Here is a 23,553-nt window from a genome sequence, read left to right on the forward strand (position 1 = left end):
ATTGCAGTCTGCTATTTTCAGAGCAGCTACATGTTTTTTGATTCATTGGCATCCCAGTAAAACACTGACCTGCCAAGGGCATTTATCCCTGTATCTGTACTCTGAAATGAGGTCCAAGTTTCACAGCCATTAGGCAGCAGAGCCGATAAATGCTGTGATTTAGAGGTTCCCTAATGGAATCTTTTTCCCCAGAAGAAATTCGGAGTAAAATCTGGAGAAAAAGCAATAAGCTTTAAAAACAATGTGCCAGGCTGAAGGTGAGCAGAGACGCAGCTGCCAGGCTTTCAGCCAAGCCTGCCTTAGAGAGGGATAATGGGCAGCTGGCCAGGCCAGCAGCCTGCTGCCCTGTGTGAGTGGGTACCTGTACTGTGCTGGACACATGCACTCGTTCAGGCAGGAAAATCAGCTGCTGGTAAGAGGTGGGGGAACTGTGGCCTCTCTTTCCCCTCGAAACTTTGCCTTGAACAGCAGGAAGGAGGACGGGAAGGAGCAATGCCTCTGGGAAGAGGATCCTAGAAGGGAAAGGGCTGAAGGAGAGTGTTGAATTGTGAGATTTCCTTCCCTGCTCCACTAAGACAGAATATATCTGATCTCAGATCAGCAGCTCTTGGGAAACGGAGAACTGGACCAAGGCTGCAAGCATATCTTGGGACCTTCTCTCACCATGCACTCAATGACTCTAGAGAGCGCTGTCAGAGCCCCTCAGGTGGTGGAAGGTCAGAGAGAGATGCAGATCCTCACTGTGAACTACTTGGCTGCAGTGTGCGTTGAGGTGTAAATCACACGTGTGAAAAGGGACAGTAACAGATTTTCAACAGCAATAAGAATCCTGTTGCAAAGAATCGGGCACACTGTGATTATGTGCTCTGTAAAGGCTTTCACTTGCATTATTAACTCATAAATGTTTGACAGCCAAATTATGGGCTTATCTCAGATAGCCAATAATTACTGCTTGATTCTGCCACGTCTGTACCTCACAGTAACAAGAACAAAAGTAGGTCATGGCAAACTTGGGCAGCAAATTCCAGCAGCCTGCCTGTGAATAACACTTACAAAGTTGGGTTTCGTACCTCTCATGACTTGCAAGCTCTCGGGGAATGCTGAAGAGTGAACAGGACTCTGCCTGCTGGGTGCCACCACAATGGTGGCCACACAGCCAGTTTCTCATTCCCTCAGCAACCATGGCAGAAGCCACCAGTGACAAACTCGATCTACCACTCTGTTGCCCTTAGGCAGACAGCCAAAGCTTGTTTTCTATGCTGCCTGTATCCGGTTATGAGACCTGCTGACTCTAACTGCCCAGACAGCTCCCAGAAGCTGTGGATTTGCCTTTATTAGAATGGACTTTTAAAAGTTAAGATAAAGCTTAAACAAGACTGAAGAAAACAATGTGTAAGCCAGATCCTAATTATACTTGGAATACCACCCCTTAATTGGCTGTCGAGGCTTTCCAAACCAAATTCTTCTTCAAATGTCCTTTCAATTGTTGGTAGAAATTCAGCTCAAGGATCAAACAAATCTGAGCTGCTTTTCAAAATACATTTTTAGAAAAGAGCAGATGTGGGTATGCAGAAAAAGAAACATGCTTGTAGCAGTAAATTTGATTCTCTCGTGCAGCAAGCTTTCAAGTGCTGGACAGAAAGCACAAAGCGAGACTATGCAGTGGCCTCTGCCAGCATCTTCTTTTGACTTGCTTTTAAAACCTGTAGGTAGCCATCCACAGTGAGCATAATTGTGTCAAACTTTGTCACTGCTAGTTCTGGTCATTTGCACTAAGCATGGCTCTCAGAATCCTCCTGCAGTATTGCTCCTGATACCGATGTGTGTGTTACATTTCAAGTCCATTACAGTGAAGTCTTCACAGAAGCCTCAAGTCCTCTCCTGTCCCCACCTGTCAGACAAAGCAACAAAGCACAGAAACTTCCCCAAACAGCCTCACTCTCAGTTTGAAATCCAGCTGCAGTGTGGAGAATTGATTTTTTTTTTCCCCTCTGATCTGAAGAACTCCATTTCTAAATTCTAGACCAGACTGTTCTTCACTGCCTTTCAGGCAAATTCAATATGAACAAAAAACTCAAATGGCACTGATGAAGCAAGGGCGTAAAAGACAAAGCACAAACTAGTACAAAAGCCTTGAATGTTCTATTTAAAGTGAATTTATTAAAACATTGTTAATATAAAATGTGACCAAGTACATTTTTTTTTGTAAGAATGTTTAATAAAAACATATGAAAGAAAGAAGGAGCATCAACTCTTGTCAAAGCACAGGAAAGAGCTACCAGGATAAGTATAAAGTTCTGCAGCATGTTCTACCAGCTGGTCCCAATGTGTATCAGGGTAGTGTTAGCCAATGGAGGAGACAGACAGCCCAGGTTTTGCTTTAAGAAGTTTCAATGCAGTTAGCAGAGATATGAAATAACACCTCTCAACAGTATGAGAGTTTGCTTTAAGATCTGCCCATTTCTAAGTAAGATTAGAATACACATCTTAACATTGGATTTGAAACTTTTCAGCAGCTAAATGCATAGAAAATTGGAGTCAACGAAAGGAGTAACACCCAGGATTAGTGTTTGTCAGCTTTGAAAAGGAGGTGTAAGTCAGCACTAATTACACACCTAAACGTTTTTTTGCTGAAGTTGTTCTAAGCTATATTAATGCTTGTAAGATTACTTGTAAGAAATCCTAAAAACAGACAGCTAAGAAAAAGCAAGCTGTAAAGCCTAGGCCAACAGAAACAATTACAGTATTTTGTGAACTGCTGAATGCGGAGACAATATCTGTGAATTAGGGAATGTGTGCATCTCAGGAGGGATATTTAGAAGCCTCTGAATTCTATACATAAGGCCATGCAATGGCTTATACTCTGTGGCAATCTGCCCCTTTAGCTAAGAAACCTTTTAAGAAAACTCTAGAAAAGCTGGAGGTTTGGGGCTCTGTTTTTCAGAGGGCAGCTTACAGCATTTTCCTTGATCAGCAAGTAAGTTTTAATGCTCTATCAGCACACAATGCTTGTTCGGAGCAAGCAGTACAGCAATTAGAGGCAAGGACTCCTCCAGTACATTTCAAAGGCTTCCTGTAACAGACTTGGAGTAGGCAGAAGAAAACCCTGCAGCAGCCAGTTCTGTGCATGTCACTGCCTCTGGCATTTAACCAAATGCTAATCCATGAGAAGCCCAGCACTGTCAAGGTCTAGGAGATGGCGACCTTCTTACAGATTTGGCAGGGACCTACAAGAGCCATCAGAGTCCCATGCTTTGCCTTCTACCCCAAACAAACGCTATGGGACTACTGCTGAGGTAAAGGGAAGGTCAGACCTTTGGCATTGGAGCAGACCACCCACTGGTTGTGCGTTGGGGGAATTAAGGCTTCAAGGTGAGGTAAACACAGTGAGAGTCAGTGTGTAAATCATGCTGCATTTCGGAGACAACAGACTCAAATGACAGCTAACCTTGTTCTCTACATTTAAAACACCAAAGATCATTCGAACGCAGAACTGCTGAGGGCCACCTTGAGATGCTACTTTGCATCTTGGGAATAAATGTAACCCAGATGTTGAATGCTGAAGAGAGAAAATACCCACCAAGAGGAAAAAGCACCAAAGTTTATAAGTCTTTGAGACTGTAAGTTGCTTATAAATACAAAGAAGCCTCATACTGCTAGGACCTCCCATAAACATAGTGGTTTCCTGACACAAAGGTAATTCACACTGCAGCAATTACCAGTGCTGTGCTTCCAGCACCACTGTTAAGAAGAGTTATGCTCTAACAAGGAGGCAGTGAATCGTTAGGCTTGTATTCCCTGAAGACTGTTTCTCCCATTCATAAGGTGTTGTCCTATTTCCCTTCCCCAATTCAAGTCTTTAATCCAAAGATCAGAAACATCAATTCTTTCCTCAGGACATTTCTCTAACACTCTTCTGGTTATTTTAGCAGATTTATAGGGTAGAAGAAGTGCTTCTTTGGATCCATCATTTTGGCAATACCTCTGCCCTCTTCAAAAGAAAAGTATTTTCAAATAAGTAATACAAAAGTTACTTCCAGACTACATGAGATACAGAAATCAACGCACTCTGTATGCTTATTTTTCATACTGCTTTTGCTAGTTATCTGAAGTACAGAATCATTTGGTTTATTTTTTGGAACCACTGCATGTGCTATGCTATTACTTACAGGCCATGCTAGCAAGGTTTCAATTGAAAATAACAACCTGCTCCTGTAGGTTCCACTTCTCAGATGCACAGACACTCATTTGTTTTCCTTTAACATCTGTTTGGTAACTTCTCCCATCCTCTCAAAACAGTAGCTACTAAAAATTTAACAGATTTTAAAAATAAATCAAAATGAAACCACACATCTAACACTGTTTAAAAACCAAAAATGCATCTGGTATTACAAAAGTTTATACAAAGGCAACATTTAAGAATTTGAAAGTTACTTCTAGAAAAAGACACAAATACTAGTAAATTAACACATGAAGAGAAAGATGTCTCACTCCTTCCCCAAAATTGGTTCGGACTATTTTGATGCACCTTTTACCAGTTGTCTAGAAAATCAAAGCCAGTCTTCAAGATAACATTGCTTGTACTAGTCTGCAAGAGGAAAAAAGAAAAGATGTGACTGTTAATTATGGAATTACAAGCCCAGTACTTGACTGCTTATCTACAGAAGAAACTTTAAACTGTTGTCTGCCAGTATTTCAAGTCCTTCATCTTGCTTAGGATGCCTAAGAATCTACACTAAATAATACCAGACATGAAGACAAACAAGAACAAAAATGCAAGGAAATCCAAGAAATGGATTGAAAAAATGCAAGAAAAATCCAAGGAAGCAAATAATCCTACTGATCTGCAGGCAAAAGGTAATTTTGTGCCCATGGAAAAACTCATGAAGATCAACTTTCAGAGTAGGGTAAGCACTGCAGAGAATGAAAAAAACCAAAAGCCAACAACACAGGCATTACTCATCCAAATGGATTGCCTGTTGCAGTGACAGCCAGTTGTTTTTAGAAAAGTATGTGCTTTAGACTCTGTTGACAAGCCATTTTACTTGGCTATCAAGAACATGCTGCTCCTGCAGTACTGCACTGTCAGCTGTGACATATGCAGTGATTTCAGTGTTCAGGAAGACTGTTCAGGAGACACGTGAGTCTCTAGAGTCTCTATTCCTACAGTGTGACTTTTCTTCATTTCCTCTTTCTGCAATCTCTTCCCTATTCTGGGGAAAGAATCCAGAAAGAGGGAATGAAGAAAATTCTTTCATGCAACCCTGTCTTCTCACTTTCTGATATGGCAGGTTTGCTTCCGCATGGATAGAAAAACCAGGCTTTTCAAACCACTCCAGTGAGCCAGAAAACATTCCAAGGAATTAATACTGAACAAACCATTATGATGTAGGAAATCATGACAGAGTTTTTATCTAAAATTAAAGAACTACTGCAGTCACAATTTGTAGTAGAACAGCTCAAGAATAATGTTTTCACTTTGGGAAAAAAAACACACTACAACCTAAACTAAATGTGGCACTCCAAGCACTGATGTGGCTTAAGTAAAGTTCTCTCAAGTACTGCCACTCTCTTCACTTTCAAGCATTTACCTCAGCCTGCATCTTTCTGACCTTACATCATCTTGTTTGGAATTTAAACAATCACCAGTGTGAAAACCAGTGGTAAGAGAAAGCTTTGTGACATGCTTAAGGTGTACAGTAATACATTAGGCTTGAGTGCAGTGCTGCATTTCAAACAGAACTGCATGGCTTTGTTTCAAGAACAGTTCTTCACAGCTTTTAGGCTTTGTGTCTCTTTCTTCTCTTTCCCTCACCACGTCATATCCTGTTGTTCCTTCCCTTTTCTCACAGATCAGCATCTGCTTTTTAAATAGATCCATCGGGTTATTGAGCTGCCTAAGGTTCTTTTTTGTTGTTATTTGTTTTTCTTTAAGAAAAAAAAAAGCCACATTCAGAAGGCTATTCTGGGAGCCCATTCCATTTCCATTTTGGACTTTAAGAGAAAATACATTTAAAGCTGTCCAGCTGCCTGGGACAAAACACTGCGACACGGCTGCTGGGCTTAGAACAGCTGAGAAACAAGCTCACCATTCACTGTTATGCTGTGTATACCAAGAAAGAATCCTAGATTTTAATTTTCCTACTATTCAAGTTAAGCTTTTTATAAGAAGCATTCAGCTGTTTCAAGAAAAAAAAAGTTTTTTAATTTCATATAGTAAGCTCCCTACCCTAAATGTAGGTAGCTTGCTCTCAAGTCAGCCAATGGATGCCATGTCAGTGTTTTAGTTGTTATATTTAAATGATGCCCTTATCCTATGAACTTTACTACATTAAAAAATACTATATTGAAACAAACAGCAGCAGTTGACACATTGGTTAAATAGACTTCCCTAAATTTGCAGGATAAAAAGACAACAAGCTTATCTACGTTTTAATACTTCATTTCTAATCTTTCAGAATGACTTTGTCATATTTTAATATGTTATATGGTTTTTACATTCAAGGAAAATGGATACAGAAGTCTTTACCTGTCCAGGCTTTTGTGGATCTGTAAGTATAGTACCATCAGTATCTTCCTTGTTTGTCCTAGAAGATGCCAGGTCCTGTGGTGGGTCATGAAGAAAGAAATCATCTAGAGAACTAGAAGGGAGTTGAGTGGGTCGAGGTTTCTCCCATTCAAGAGATACAGAAGGTAGACTGGGGGTAACAGACTTCTCAGGTTTAGTTACGCTGGACTTGTCAGCTTTTGCCACCTCCTTTGGAGCAGACTCTTGTCTGTAAAAAGAGGGAAGGGGTTTCTCTCCTTTCTCCATGGACTTGATCTGGCTGGGGGTCAAGGACTGGAACTCAGACTTGTCTCCTTCAAACTTGGAGCGTTCTGCATTTATCTTCCAGAAAGAGGACTCCTCATCCTTTCTGGGTGCTATTAACCCATCAGAGCCAGGGGTCTTAGCCTGAGAAGATTTAGGGACTTGGACACCAGGTGCTGCTTTAAGTGGTTGCCTCTGTTCATTTTGTGACTGGGCACCACTCTGTTCTTGTATGGACAGAGATGCAATGCTGAACTCCATCTGACTCTGTTTGGGAATAAAGGAAAGAAAAAAAAAAGTATTTCAGAGCCCTTCACAAAGACACGGTAATGAAATTCTCAGCTTGATGCATATAGATAATATTTTTACCAATATCTAGGCAATTCTCATGCAGCAGATATCACAGAAAAGCCATTCATTTTTTCCATAAATGTCTAAAATAATTATTAACAAAAGTCTGCAATGCAGGCACATGTAAAAGTCCCAGACCTGCTGAAAAGGAGTCAGAGGGAAAACAGATTGATTATATGAATGTGGTTGAAAATATGATTTGAGTTACCATCCAAGTCCCATCCAAGATAGCTTATACAATCATAGAATCACCAAGGTTGGAAAAGACCTCTGAGATCATTCAGTCCAACCATCCACCTATCACCAATATTTCCCACTAGACCACATCCCTCAGAACAGCACTAAAACATTAGAATAGATGTGGATGCTTTCTGAAAGCTATACGTGTTTTACACAAGAAGATTAAGCAAATGAAAGCACAACATGCTGAAAAGGCAGTCTTCCTGTATAGTCTTCGATACAGTTGGCAATATGTTTTAATTCCATCTACTTCCAAGACAGAGTACTAGATGTAATGAGTATGTGTAAATCAGTAGTTTTGCAATTCTAATGCCACTCTGGAGTAAGAAACAACTCCAGCAGGGCCTGTTTAACACTCACCCCAGAGCTGTGTTTTGGTTTTACTTGCAATTAGGATAGCTGCACTCATTTATGAGAAATCACACTGAGTCAATGAAGACAGAAGCTAAGGCATGAAACAGATCCTGCAAAAGCCACCCAAGGGTGAACAGTGCAATGAAACGTTCATTTTGCTTACCACCACTTCAGCACTCTTGGCTGCCAGCTTTATAGTCTTTAGGCCAGTAAAAGTTAAGCCTTAGTTCCTCCTAAGGAACATTCAGGTGTTACTGTATATGGAACGTTATGGAAAAAAAAAACCAAACAAAAACCAGTGCATTTTCAGCTACTGCTACACTCTTGTTACAGACTTGACTAGTTTGCAAAAAGCATACAGGACATTTAAAACAGTAGATTTTGCCTAAAGTTGTTGATACATCTGAAGTCCATTACTACTTTGCTAAGTTTTTCCAATTCTAACTCATTTTGGGACCTTCCTGAACCAAACTGCAACAGCATCTCTAGAATTAATGTTAAAAAAAGTCCAAATTGCATGCTGTTTTTAATAGCAGTCTTTGATGTCAAGTTCTGTGCTATTGTACGCGTTCAGTTCAAAGGGACTCCAGATTTAGGATTTGCACACCTCATATTTCACATTCAGTATTTCTCATCAAAATGCAAATGTTAACACAGCCCCTGATTATTTAAAATCCAGATTTGTTTTGGCTTACGTGACCAATTTGTTTTGGACTGGCCAGCAGCTGGCTACACATAATTGATTCATGAATCAACATCTGTACTTTCTAAAGAATTATATAATATTAGGTATCTTTCTGAAATTATAGGCAGGGAAGCATTAGATTGCGTGTTTCCATTAAGAATATGCTGTGTCACCAGATAATGAAGGATATTAAACACACTGCTTTATTTTAAACCCAATTTTCCACTTGATGAATTTTGTGTAAACACAACGGTGTTGAGGATTATTCAGTGACTGCTATTCTCTGTATTAATTTATAGGATTTGTTCCCCTAAGCTCACTTGACAATACTATTGAATAGAGATTTACCATCCTGAAGTTAAGATGCTTTAAGACTTCAAAAATGACAAAATCCCACCTTAAAAAATCCTCAAGCCACAATATGAAGTGAACACGCATTTCCCTAATATCCAAAGGGAAAAAGATAATCTTGCTTTGTTTTTATTGCACCTTGGAAAACTTAATTCCTGCATGAGAAGGTACTTGAAACAGGGCTATTTCCTATCCTTCTGCAGTCTCCTTTCTTCTCAGCCTGCTCCAGAGCTTACACTAGAGATGACACTGGTAAAAGGCCATTGCAGGAGCACTTTCAGTAAAATGATCCTTTCCTACCTCAGTTCAAGCGAGAAAGAGGGTCAGTGCCCAGAGCAGAGAGAGGCCATCCCAGCCCTGTTTCCTCTAGATAGATGCTGGAAACAAAATCTGGCCAAAACACTGACAGAAGAGAAGCTGGAGAACAAAAATTAGAAAGAAGAAAGAAGATGACTTCACATTTCCGTAGCACCAAGACACACAAAATAATGTCAGGTTTCCTTAAAAATTCTTATGTTGTGGACCAAAAGCCACTTCCTGTGGTCACACTTCATTTTCTTTCAGAAAGGCCCAAATGTCAACCTAGAGCTCTGGTTTGGAAGGAGCAGGCTCCTGCTGGTGCTGGGAAGAGTGTGACCTACAGAACTTCAGACACTTTTAACCTTTCCAACCCAGAGAGGACACAGTCTTTGTCCTTTTACAATGGAGAACACGGGGCAGGGAAAGGAGTTGCACACATTTTTGTATTTTCATAAGGCTGTGAACGAAGCAGTCCTGATGCCCAAGTAATCCTGGGGAATAATGTACCAAAACAAGACTACAATTTGAGTAGCTGAAGTGTTGAGATTAAAATCTAACAAAAACTAGAATCTTGATTTGAGAAGGAAAAACACCAGCTCCTCAGTTTGGATGCAACTCTTTAAAGTTTGCTCTCAATTCTTGGACTTTTTCACCTTTTAAGTGGTAAAGAAAGTTTCTGAATATTGATTAAATCAGCTCACTCTATAGATGCCCTGTCTAATTTAAGCTTAATCTAGTTTATCTAGCTTTGAAATACATAAGAGCTAAGCTCATCTTTCTTGGTCAGTCTCTAAAACTCCATTCAGTGCACTGCTGAGGGTGACCACACCTTTCAACTTTACAAGGAAAACCCACTCAATGTTTAGGTTTGCATATGTGCATCAAGATATGCTCTGGAGATGAAGCAGATCATAACGTGATGCTTCATATGGAAAAATCTGATTGAAAACACTTCTTCAAGAGTTTCTCTTTGTCTTTACAACAAGAACAGACCACACCAATACATTCTGAAAGCACGGAGCTTGGGCATTCTCTAAGAACAGCCCCAGATGGTCAGAAGTACAATTCTGCTTCCCAGGAATTTCTGTGGACAAGTTGCAAGCCTATTTTTCTTGAAGCACTTCTTGCTTCTATTTGACTTTAAAGGTTATTTAAGGTGTCTGAAGCTCTGAGAAATGTTGCTGAAGAAAGAAAGTGATTAATATGTGATATCTTCACATATTTTGATCTTCTATCAAAAGTCACAAAAGTGGAATATAACACTAAAAGAAACAAAAAATCACGCACCAGAGCAGCAGATAAATTCATATGGAGACAGAGAAGGGCCATGTGAGAACCCTCAATGTAGAAAGCTAAAATGCAATTTCTATGTTATCAAATTCCTTTGCGAGGGTTAGAGCAAAGGATGCCTATATCTCGGATCACTTTTCTGCCCAACAGATAAAAGAGAAAAAATAGGCAAAACAGAAGTTTTTAGGAAGCTATGTCTCCCTCTTTTTTTAAAAAGGCCATATTAGGATATTTATCACTTTGATCCATTCAATTTATTTAGACCTTACAGGCAGAGATAACCTACCAAATCATACTCCTATCTGTAGGTGCTCATGGGAAACAATGTATTCTATACGACAGGCACCACACACTTTAAGGGCCTAATGATTAATGGAATCGGGTTTGAAGTCGTAAATCTATCTTAAAAACAAATGACCACAAAAACTCAGGAACTATTTTTTTTAAGCATCTTATTCACTCATCAGGAATGTGTAGTATTTTACTCAACAGACACGCAAACACAGCCAAAACAAATTGTTTTGCTTGGCAGCCTGAAAAATCTAAATTGTTGAGACAAAGACTGCAGAAACACTGTCAAAAGCAACTTGTTTAAAGCAAAGCTTGATATATATGCAGAGATAAGAAAGCCAAGTTGAGAAGGATTTAGAAAATGACTTTGCTTTGCTGAACGGACAGAATCAGAATAAACATGGGCACAAACTTGTTGCCATTTTTTCCTTTGTTTCCTGTGGGCGTTTTCAGGATCTTTTCAGGACCCTTTCAGAAAGAAATCCTTAGGTCAGCAGAGACCAATCACAATGGTAAAAATAGAGCATACAAAAACAGTCTGTGTGATTTTAGCGCATACCAAAAGATAACATGAAAGAGGCACAGCGTGTAGCTTCAGAGGAAATTTCATTATCTACTATTTGGTGATTTGAACGGTAGTCTGGCTCTGGCCACAAGTTTGTCTCCTCTACTGCTGAGTCTGAGCAAACTCACTGTATCAGTGTTTGGCACGTGCCTGGTTTTACGCTCAAAAGCAGCTGTCCAAAGATTGATGCAGGTAACTGAATCCTTAGCCAACAACACCAGGCCATCAGATTAAAACAAATCTTGAACACAGCTCCTGTTATCACAGTTTATTTCTTTTGCTCAAGAACTAATATTCAGCAGTAGTCTTACGGCACTGATTTTTAAATCTCTGTAATCTAGACTGAAAATGGGAAGAAAAAAGCCAAAATCTCAGGCATCCCTCTTCTTTCCTTCCAATAAAGTATTGCCACTTATGCCAAATCAATAATTATAAGATGAAAAAATGGTTCTAATATCAGGCTATAATGGAAGGAGGGGAAAAAAAAATCCTTTCCTGATACTTTTTTTTTTTCTTTTTAAAGAAAAAAAAAAAACAACACATAGGAGTTGCACAAATCAGGATATTGAAGATTGTCTTTTAGTTTTAGCCCTTCAATACAGGAAACAGTTTGCATATTATGTTTGTTTTGTTTTGTTTTTTATAAGTAGCGTAAAAAGTAGCACAGAGGAGAGCTGAAGGAGGAATAAGTGAACCCCTACAGAAAGGACTCTCTAAAGCTGCCTTCACAGCTATTCTAGCTGTAGCAAGACCAACAGATTTTTTTTGATGTGTGAGTGTTTGTTTTAAATATCTGGAATTAAAGTTATTTTAGTTAGCAGCATGATTTAGAAATAGGTTCCAATTTGTCCCCGTGCTGCTCTGTGCATTCAATGAGTTAACCAAGGTGGCAGGCAAATTATATATTCTGCTCACTATTACATTCATTAGAAACAAAACAAAATTTTATTTCCAAAACCAGGCATGATTCCTGTTTTCCATTTATATCTTGAAATCCGTGCTGTTTCACTCAATTTTTACATCAAACAGACCAAGAAACCTCAAAGGCTAAACTCAGCCAAAATGTCAGCTTTCATCACACTTAAACCTTTAGCCATAAATAGAATGCCCTAAATTCACAAACCTGGCTTTGGCCCCACTTAAAAAAAGAGTAACCCACATTTCCTGTGTTATTCATAAGGGCTCCACCCATGAACCAAATCACTCCATCCAAGTCAGCCTCTCATTCTAAAATGTCAGTTTATTTGCAGTGCCATGAGAACGTGTTCCTTCTCCAGTAATTATCCTTCTGAGAAGTGCTATGGTTTTCCACTAAAAACATTAGATCATTCAAATGATGCCTAACTGCTAGCTCAAACATTTACATCGTGTTCCTGCTTTGTTTGCAGCTTCAATGGCGGAAACATTCATGGGAATATTTGACACGTTATGAGCAACTTAACCCTTATCTCATACCTGTGTTTAAAATGAGAACACAGAAAATTTACTTCTGACAGAAGGGAAGTTATCAAATCCTTCTACTACATTCTGTTCAAAATGAAAGCAATTTATTACAGTATTTTAATGGTAAGTGTAACAGCCATGAAATCAGGGGATTCATTCCATCAGCTACTGTAAGAAAAATGTGTCCATGCCTAATCAGCTGGAAGCAATATTGTCACCACTGCAACACTTCCAACTTGCAGAAAACACAACCTTGCCATTTCTCTGCTGTTCCCTCCACCTCCTCAGTTGTCCAAAAACAGTGTCCTACAAACAACTACTGATTTTGCTATTTCGTATTTTTTCTTACAGTGTTAAAATAGAAGAAAAAGCCTATTGGCTTTACTGATTTAAATCTCTACTTCCTCCTTCTCTGCAGAGGTCGGTTGTCACGTTTTTCTTCTACAGGTATGCCAAAGCTCATTCATACAAAGCTACAGAAGAATGAAGGTACTCTGTTGTAACAGCACTGATATGTAAAAAAAAAAAAAACAAAAACAACACCAAAACAACACAAAAGGAAACAAAAAACTCTTCATGAACAGGAGGTAAGGAAAAAAAAAAGGTACAGAAAGAATAGCCCCCCGTGAGGGAGAGCTAATGAAACGGAAAGAGCCTGACAGCCTAAAATAAGAGTGGGAACAGATGTGGCACACAAGACACCAAACATGCTTTACAACATTGCAACCTTATTAAATGGCCCATTCAGGTTTCTTCACTGTTTCCCCAGGCTGGACTGATTGGGCAAGGGTATTTTCTATTCAGCCAGTTACTCATGGAGAAATTGCATTCCAACATTTTCTTGTTGAAGTACTGGTTAGGGAAGAGATCAAAGAGTAAGCATGAAGCAAGACATCGGCCTTTAGAACTAGACGACTCAGCAGCTGAAGGGCTGGGCTGGAAGGCTGACACAAAATGATGAGGCACTGGGAAGAAAACAAAAGGAAGAACCCACACAAAGCAACCAACCCGCATGCCATGAAGTGGGACAAAATGGATTCCCTAGAGTTTTGCTCGAGGAAAAATGTCATTCAGCTTTTCATCCTGCAGCTGAAGCACAGCTAGGAAGGAGGGGGAATCAGAAGCACAGTTTGATTAGCTGAGACAAATTCCTAATGCAACTTCCCCTGTTTCACTTTTCTTCAGCAGTCACAGGAGTGTTTCCATAACATCCTGCAATTCTCCACACGTTGCAGAAAAGCATGAACCTGGACCACTGAAGACCTTTATTCTGAGACACCAGAGGGACAGCACAAAGTGTCTTAAGCAGCAAAGGAAAAGCCATAACTTGGGTTAAAAAAAAATACTTCATTAGCCATGCAAGCACTTAAAAGACAACTGCCCATTAAAGAGGAAACCCATCTGACTGCAGATCATCACGGATCACTGGTCAGCGTATTATAGGCAGCACCATCTCCAGGAAGTTAAAATATTCAGAAGTTATAAAATTTTACCAAGACAGAGCTTCAAAATATGATGACAGCTGACATGGTCCTAAGACTGAGTTTTCGGGTTTGTATCAAAAAATAATGGGAGAGACAACATAACTGTCCCCAGTATACTATTTATTTCACGTTACGGTCAATGAGTATCAGCTCCATCCAAGTGCACTCATACTACAAGCCTTTCTAGTATTATCCTAAAAGTCAGTGGCTTCTTTTTCGAAGGGCCTTGAAAGACAGGAGGGCATGACTGAGCTAGCTGGATCCTGCTGCCAAAAATCCTCCTGAACACCATAGCTTATAACAGAGTTTTAAGGTAAGAGAAGATCCACAACGCTTTCTGCTAAACTGCAGCACTGTATGCTGCAGGGATCCAGGAGCCACATCAAGTTATAGGTTAATCTACATCTGCTGAGCACAGATGGGCTGCTAGCTAGAGGCAGTGACCTTGAGCAAGGAAGGCTGACAACAACTATAGGGTTAGGTCAGCTGGATTAATTTAGTATCCACTGGCATTTCCAGATAATTACTCTGCATTAGGCTAAGATTATATCCATAAGCTCATGCATGATATCTACATAGTTCAAGGGCAAAAAAAAAAAAAAACAAAAGTGGGTGAAAAGCAGCTTTCTCTGGCAGATAAATCCATAAAACAAAAAGTCTGAAATATGATTAAATGAGCATGCTTGTCATACACCCGCACTTGAAGTACGAGCGTTGGTTCACAAAGCACACTTGGTGTTTCTGTTGATGTAAACCAAAGTATACCAGCTCTGTTTCATCTGCAGTATGGTCACTGTACACCGCTTTCATAGAACAAAGGCAATACTGCCTATCAAATGTCAAAATATAATAGAAAAGCAGAAGGAACAGCAGCATCAAATGACAAACCAACATTTTAAGTAAAAGTGACTCATATTTACCTTCGTTTCCCAGGAGAATGGAGCTGAGTGCTCATCTTGCCAAGTTATATCCTGAAATAAAATTCAAGAATGATTAAAAATCAGAAGGGCAACTTTACCTGCTTAGAGTATCATTCAGATAACATTATGGTGCACTGCTGGAAGTATAACCACTATCAAAAAAGTAGCTAAAAAGCAAGAGCTCTGCTTCCACATATAACTGATTACATATTAAGACTGACTGAAAGCAAATTCTTTGAGGGAAGGATTACCAAATAGTATTCCTATTTAACCTATAAGGTATATAAAGATTTAACTTGGCCTAAACTTTTTGAAACTGCTCTGCAAATTGCTTTAAAATCTCCAGTTTTCTACTGCACATATTGCTTGGTAGCTGGTAGCAACACACAAGAATATAACCAGAGGAGCTGTGGCCTTAGGGAAATAAAGTTCCATTTCTTCCTCCCCACAGGCTGAAGAGCATGTGTGCAACCAGGCAGCAAAAAGGCTGCATATCCATCAGCACAAGCCACAGCTGGATCCAGCCCCAACAAGACTCAGCACTATGCACTTTGAGGATGATCAGCCTGAAATAAGTATTTGGTGCTGTTTATGCAAGACTAAAATCCCAATCTGAATCCAAGCAGTACCATTCTGGGAATGCGGTGTGTAGTAGGCGCTGCAACAGCGTTGCGAGGTTTCACAACTATCAGAGGCTCTGGTCATATGTCATGCAGAAAGAATGGTTCACAGTATATCAACTGCTGTGCACGGTCATGTTCTGAGTGAACTCGCTCAGTTTTCAACTAGTTTTATATAGTTTTAAATAGTTTTCATCTATTACTACATTTCACCTTCATGACTAGCGAAAGGCCAGTATCAATAATGGAAAAAAAAAAAAGAAAATAATCCCAATGAGAAATTTAGGTAATCTCTTCATGCACAGCTTGGCCTCCAGAATACAATCCACACTGAGAAAGAAGGGGTGACAAATAAATAAATCAATTCTGTTGTTCATGTCTCTTCACAACCTGCAATAAAATCACTGCACTTCTAGTTCTTATTTTTACCTTGGATGCTCTTATTTTTACATTTTACCAACTCATGCTGGTAAAGGTAATGAGTTGCACCCTCTATACCAAGTATAATGTTGCTTTGCCACCATAGTAACTCAGAGGAAGAACAGGAGTAGGAATGACTGGTGGATGGATGCATGGATGGATGGATGGATGGGTAAAGGCCCGGAGAAACTATGCATTGAGAAAGAGATGACAGGACAATACCTGAAGTGCTTGCATCACAGTTTTGCTTCTAAAGTAATAACAGAACTGAAATATGATTTAAGCTAACTACTGCATAGGAATCCTCCGTCTTACATGACTGCCCTTTTTTTCATATTTTTGATCTTTGTCTTTATGGAAATGCATTTCTCAAAGACATCTGACAGCATTCTCTTGCTCTGCCATCTCTAATTTCACTCTAGTGAAATTCTATTGACCAATGGCTATGAAAATTACAATTAGAAATGTCTATCCAACTCCTTAACATGAAAACATGTCAGTCTCCAACTGGTTCTCACCTGTGAAATGTATGGTTTCTAAAAGTAAAGTGTTTGAGATATATGAAAGTTATCCCACATTCTCTATGGGGATATAAAAGCAAGATTCACCTGACTAATTCTTTACTGGCTAAGACCTAAGTATCTAAGGTGAGGATGGATGAAAATAATTTTGGATGGATGAAAATACTTTTGAAAATTAAACAACCTAAAGATTTCCTTTACCTGAAAGGAAAAGCCTGGGCTCTACTGGAGCACATATTCTGGCCAAAGCTAGCTTAGCACAGGAAGTTATTGCTAAGAACACAAATGTAATACTAGAACCTCTTGTTCTGGGAAATGGATACTTCTATTTATTAACATTTAAGGGAAACAGAGTAAAAGTCTGTTATTACTATCTGTTTTGACTTCTATCAGTATTTGAACTGTGAGGTGCTGCTGACCACACTGGAATGCCATACGAGGCATGAGATGGATGCCTTGAAGCTGGTGAGCTGTCAGATTATTTCAAAAGCATTTTCAGACTGCACCTTTTCACTTGAAAATGACAGAGTTGGAACCCCATTTCTGAAGGAAGCACAACAGGTATCACAGTCCAGGAGGCAACAGAGGTTGGAAAGCGCCCTCTGTGAGCCCAGCCACTGCATTAAGTCACATAGTGTAGGCAGGACTAGAGTTCTGTCTGCACAGGGTCTGCACAAACTAGTACTGGATGTCAGCCACAGCACTAAAAGACAGAAGCGAAGTCCAGCAAACTCCCACGTGGTGTCAGAGAGCCTTAAAGCTCCAGGCATGTAAGCAGAGTTGTCAGTGGATTTTACCTCAGGAGTTTAAGGGAAGCTCTTGCTGATTTAAGTGACTTCTTGTCAGAAGGCTCCGGCTAACTCATTTGCTACGGCAGCTGAGACAGTCCCACATAGCTCACAAGGATTACTTGCTGGAGAATCGGGCATAAAAAACTTAATACAAGATCCCAACCATAAGACAGGTTACAGGTCAGCCATCTGTACAGGTGATTTAAATAAACTATTAACTATCTGACATTTCCAGTGGAAAACAGCAAAAGAAAAACTTGCACTGGTAGCACACAGGGCACAGAAAGTTAAGCTATTCCTTGTAAAGGACTATCATACATTAACAGAACATGCAAAACAGCTATGAACCACTTTTGAAGTTGGCAGCAAGCCATAATCACATTCGTTCTGGATCCAAGAAAGTTTGTAACTCTCCTGTATCTGGGACTAGTATAGACAACGTCAGGAGGAAACACACCCTTCAGCCCAGCAAAGATACTGCTGCAGCTAGTAAGGCCTGCTGATAAAAGGCTGCCTGAGGAATGACAGGAAAATAGCACAGGGAAGACGGAGTGAAGGTCTGAGGTTGCCATACGCAAAGGCAGATCATTCCCTACAGAATGGAGCGCATCAGGTTTCCATTTCATAGAATTTGTTGTTTTCAACTGCCATTGAACTTGCTGGCATACAATGTCAATCTCCAGCTTAGATAGACAAAAAGCTCCCAAAACAAGTTAACAGCATTTTGATATTGGTTGTTAAAAAATTCTTATTGGAGAAACAATCTAACATTGGGTAATTGCAGAAGATGGAAATAGTACATATTTGCTTGAATCATAGAATCTTTGGAGTTGAAAAGGACCTTTAAAGGCCATCTATTCCAACACCCCTGCAATGAACAGGGACATGCACAACTAGATCGTATTGCCCAGGGCCTGATCCAGCCTTGGAAAGTCTCCAGGGATAAGAGATCCACCACATCTCTGGGCAACCTGTTCCAATGCCTCATCACCCTCACTGTAAAATACTTTTTCCTTATATTCAACTAATTCTACCATCTTTAAGCTTGAAGCTATTTCCTCTTGTTCTATCACAACAGATCCTGCTACAGAGTTTGTCCTCTTCTTTCCTGGAGGAGTTCCCTGAAAGAAAAGGAGGAGATTTTTCATCTTTTTTCTTTTTCTCCTCAGGCTGCTCATCCCTGCACACTACAGAGCCAGTAAATCTGAAGAACCACATTCAAGAGCCCTTCCACTGGATCTAGCAATCTAACATATGATTCAAAGACAGAGTTTCAAGGAATTGACATCTGCAGTTAGTTGAAGAGTACTTGAAGGTAGGATAAAACAGACAGTTACCAAGTTCTGTCCATTGTCACAGAAGGGAATTCTGTGGCTTTCACTTCTTGGTTCTCAGAGGACGTGGAGAGGAACAAGGGAGCAGCAGGAGAATAACACAGATCAACTGTTTTCTGCCTGATGTGCTTGACTCATGTTTGTCACCAACAAAACCTGAGAAAAGAACTTTGTTTTCCCTAAAATATACAAGTTCTTGCACGTTTGAAGAAAACAGAAGGAAAACCATAAAAAATTTAAAGATTCACAAAAGTAAATGATGAGTGAAACTTAAAAAAGAAAACAGCTTGGAGGCTATTTATTATCAACACAGATTAGAAGAGATCCATATCTGATAAGCTTTTGTTTTCACCACACAACAAACCTTTCTTCCAGAAAGAAGTCAAATAAACTTTTGTTCAACAACCTATTTGTAAGAAAGTGAGTCTCATAAAACATATTACATGTTTAAAAAAAAAAAAAAAAAAAAAAAAAAAAGAGGTGTTGGAGAGAGCGACACAAAAATCCAGTCATACACTTCACTTCAAGAACCAGCTAGAGAACATATTAATCATAGAATCATAAAATCCTTAGATTCTATTAAAAAGAACCACAAACTATGCCTGCTACACGTAGGCAGCTTGTTGCCAAACAGCATCAGAATTTCAAAAAGGAAGCCACTGGGAGAAAGGTGCCAGCCTATCTGACAGAAGCATTGCTCAGAGCAGCTGACAGCGACTGTGCCATCGCAAAACTACCAACAAATGGGTTTCTGTGCTGGCAGATGCATTTCAGAAGCACTGACAGAACAGGACTTGCTGGTTATTGTGGTTTAGCTGCGCTCCAAACCACACTGCTTTTCTTATTTTTTAAAAGCACAAATCTATAACAGGCCTGACATTAGAGCTGTTGATATATTAAATATTTGCTGCTTCAAAGCATTTTTAAGTAGGAGACAAAAGAGTCGATTCTTTGGCTTGGCAACAAAGTTCTTAATGCAAAGCAAAATAAACACTGTGTCCACCCTCAGGTAGCTTCCCTATCAAAAGATGATGGATGAAGGTAAAAAAATTCCCTTACGTGTCTTTCCTCCACATAAACTGTTTAATATTTTCTAAATCACATTGCACTTTATTCAATGAAAATTCTCATTACTGTGATTGCCTGTCAAATACTCCTATACTTTTTGATATCTCAAAAAAAACCCCAATTCTCTCAGCCTTTTTTCACAGGAGAGGTGCTCCAGCTCTCTGAGCATTTTCAGGGCCTCTGGACTTCTCCAAAAGCTCTACATCTTTCCTATGCTGGGTGCCCCAAACCTGGACACAGTATTCCAGCTGGGGGCACACAAGGGCAGAGCAGAGTATTCCCGCTGGCCCCCTTTCTTATAATGCAGCCCAGGATACTGTTGACCTTCCAGGCTGCAAGAGCACACTGCTGACTTATGTTTGGCTTTTTGTCCACTAGGACCAAGTCTTTCTCTGCAGGACTGCTCTGTGAGTTCTTCTCCCTGTCTGTACTCCTACCTGGAGCATTGTTAAGAAACACAAAACTCTTCTTGAAGGTTGCAGAGTCCAAAAGCCCTTGGCTAATGGCACTCAGGTGACTCGAGACATTTGCCAGGAGTCGCACGTGGTGCTGCAACACTCTGGCACTATGATATGACCAGATCGTGGCTGCAGCATACTGTGGTCCTATTACTGCACATCTATTTTCTGTCACAGTCTTCCCACGCAGGTAACATTCTGAAAAATGTTTTGAGAAGTGCTTATGCTTTGAGAACTTCCCAGTCCTGCACAAAAAGTTCAGCAAATCAGTTTGGCATTAGAAGATACATGGGAAAAAAGTGGGAGGAGAGAGAACCACCTGTCCAGAGATGAAAGACTACTAAATATAAGCTCTGTACCAGCTTATCAAAACAGCCACACACACTGAAGTGAAAGGAAGTGGTGAGGGCTCTGGATGGGTGAACCAGTATGTTCAGCATTCACCCTTATTCTGCCTTCTCCCCGATCCTCCACAGAACATGAAGAGAAAGACACGAACTTTCTGTGCTTAAGTAAGCACAGGTAGATGGCTACATATTTCAGTGTCAGCTAACATGGAAGCTGTGCTATGCTTCTCTAGCTGCAAATGTGATGCTTAAGTAGCTGGTATCAACAAGTACACTGTCAGGACAGCACGCTCATGCTGTAAGGGCTGCAGTATCAATTAGAGATATGTGAGCTTATGCAGGCTGTTCTCAGCATCCATGCCAGGACCAACCTAATAATGCCAGGTAACTGCGCTAAGTGGAGCAGCTACATCTTACACAGGCAGCAGCGGTACAGCTCAATAAGCTGCCGGTTCTGAAGGTAGCACGGTAGCAAAGCTCTGTAGGTAAAGCATTTGCAAGCCTGGAAAGTTGAACCGAAATGGCAAGAGTGGCTGCAGTGGCTCTGTAATGGCAGGACAAGGAGGGAGAGATTAGTGAGCCAGGGCAGATGTCCAAGAATCAGGCTGAATGCCAGAGAGGGAGCAGAGGGAGAGGAAGCTATCAGATGAGGTGCCAGGAAAAGCTCCAAGGCTCAACAGTGCAGTCAGAAGAATTAAAATGGAAATGCAGAGTGCCAAAACAAGTGGAACCTCTTTTCTTCAAAAAGCATTTTACATTACTTCAGCTTGAAAGTCAAGGAGGAAGTCAGCTGAGGCATATGCTTCCAAAATTAAAGTTTGTATTTTGATGGACCATGCTTTTGTTGGTTAGTGGCTGCACAACAACTAAGAACAACATTGTTTGTATTACAGCTGCATTTTGGGGGAGAAGGAAAAAGACAACGGCGTGCAAAAGTTTCAGATGGATGCTCTAGCTGTAATTCGGATGAACAGAAAATATTGTTTCCATATGGTGCAGCACAACCACCTACGACATGCCTTCGTCCCTTCTGGATCCACATAATTCAAAGCAGAAAGCCCAGCAGAGCTGTCTGAGACCAGGAACGCTGAACACAGTTTCCAGTCATTCACTTAAATCCTTTCAAAAATAACTTCAAGTTTAGGTTTCAAGGACTGCTCATACAATAAGATTTCTGTCTGTGTCTTTACACTCCTTTTTACCAGTAGTGACGGCCTATTAACAGAAAACACACAGAACTCCTGGTATCACTGACTACATAAAACTAAGCTTGAGCATACCTTGCATGACTGTGTGTGCAGCATGGTGCCATACCTTTCTGCCACAGGAAGCAAAGCAGCAGCCTTCTGCCACAAAGCCAAGCAGGTACAAATCCCACTGCAGGGATTCTGGCGAGCCAGCTTCAAGAAGCACTGCTCAATTTAAACTAGATTGATGGCTAGAAGCACAGAAGCAGATTGTTTTGTTCTGGTGATAGTCACTTAAGTTAATTAACAACGAGTCGCTTTAAGAAATTAAATTAAGAGAATGAAAGATATTGGCTCTGAAATCACGCTTAAAAAAAACAGCAACAAAAAACCACCACTCAAAACAAGCACACTAAGCAAAATGAAACAAAGGAAATCTCACACATGGAAAGAGGGAGTCAGGAACACTGTCAGATCTCCTCACTCACAGGAGCTCTGGCAATGGGATGATTCCACGCAGGCACCCTCGCACTTATGTTCTCCTGGAATGACTGCTGCCCTTCTCCACTAGACAAGGGACCCTCAGAAGCTCTAACATCTATATATTTTTTGTTATCTACTCCTTCCACGCCCTTGTTATTCTTGGCAGGTAACATGGGAAAGACAGCGCTTATTTATTTATTTACTTTAAGGCGTCAAAAATACCAACAGCTGGAACGTCTTCAATGTTTTATTTTTAGCAGAGCCTGAAATTAGGAGCAGAAAGGAAGAGGTTTAACTCAGGGTAAACATTCCGAGCCGCCGCCTTCAGCTCTGGAGAACTTCTGGGAGAGCTGACAGCGGCCTCTCACTGAGCCTCTGCTTTAGGAAACCCACACCGGTATCCCTCCTGCTTCTCCCAGGCACGCCTCAGTACGCTGCCTTTCCTGTTTCTACGGTTTCACCGAAGGCAGTGCAACATCCCGCCCTCCCGCAGACGCTCTCCATCCATCACCGGGGCAACCCCCGGTCGTCAGGAACCACAAGGTTCCTCCGCGCAACCGAGACACGCTACCGAGCCCCGTTTGCCGACCAGCAGGACCCACCGCCCGCTCGCCCCCGCCGCTCGCCCTCCCCTCCCGCAGGCCCCGGCCATGGCGGACCCCCTCAGGGAACCGACGTGCCGCGCCCACTCAGCGCGGTCGGACGACGCGCGCGGGGTGCGGCTTCGCTCGGTACCTCGTCGCCGAAGCGCACCACCTTCTGGCCCGTGTTGAGGCGCAGGCTGGGGTAGGAGGCGGGCGCCGCGGGCGGGCGGGCGGTGCCGCGGTGCGCGGCGTAGCGGGCCTGGACGTGCGGTTCCACCAGGCACTTGTCGATGATCTCGTCCTGCTGGCGGGGCGGCAGCCGCTCCCACTCGGGCCCGTAGCGCTCGCGGATCCGCTCCTTCTCCGCCATGATCTTGCGCGCCATGGGGCTGAGCGAGGAGAAGTAGCTGAACCGCTTGCGCTCCCGCTCATCCAGCGGCCGGTTGCCGTTCATCACCGCCGTGCGGGAGGCGGCGATCGCCGCCGCCATCGAGGCCATGGCCGCCCCGCCGGCGCCGGCCCCGCGCGCACCGAACCGGCCGCGCTGTACGGCGGAGCGGGATCGGGATCGGGATCGGGATCCGCCTCCTCCTCCTCCTCCCGTCCCTTCCCCGCTCCGCTGCTGCAGACGCCGCCTCTCCTCGCTCTCTATAAG

The 23,553-nt window shown here is 41.4% G+C and overlaps 1 protein-coding gene across 1 annotated transcript; it reads right to left on the bottom strand.

The window, feature by feature from the left end:
- Nucleotides 1-4,531: 4,531 nt before the first annotated feature.
- On the bottom strand, nucleotides 4,532-23,397 carry LOC306944091 (uncharacterized protein C1orf198 homolog; the record flags this gene model as incomplete). Its single annotated transcript, XM_079532532.1, has 4 exons — nucleotides 4,532-4,588; nucleotides 6,530-7,078; nucleotides 15,086-15,136; nucleotides 23,050-23,397. 4 exons carry the CDS (start codon nucleotides 23,395-23,397, stop codon nucleotides 4,532-4,534), a joined length of 1,005 nt encoding a protein of 334 aa, XP_079388658.1.
- Between the last annotated feature and the right edge of the window lie 156 nt (nucleotides 23,398-23,553).

The sequence above is a fragment of the Tetrao urogallus genome (assembly GCF_951394365.1).
Source record: "Tetrao urogallus genome assembly, chromosome: 2".
NCBI classification, from domain to species: Eukaryota; Metazoa; Chordata; class Aves; order Galliformes; family Phasianidae; genus Tetrao; species Tetrao urogallus.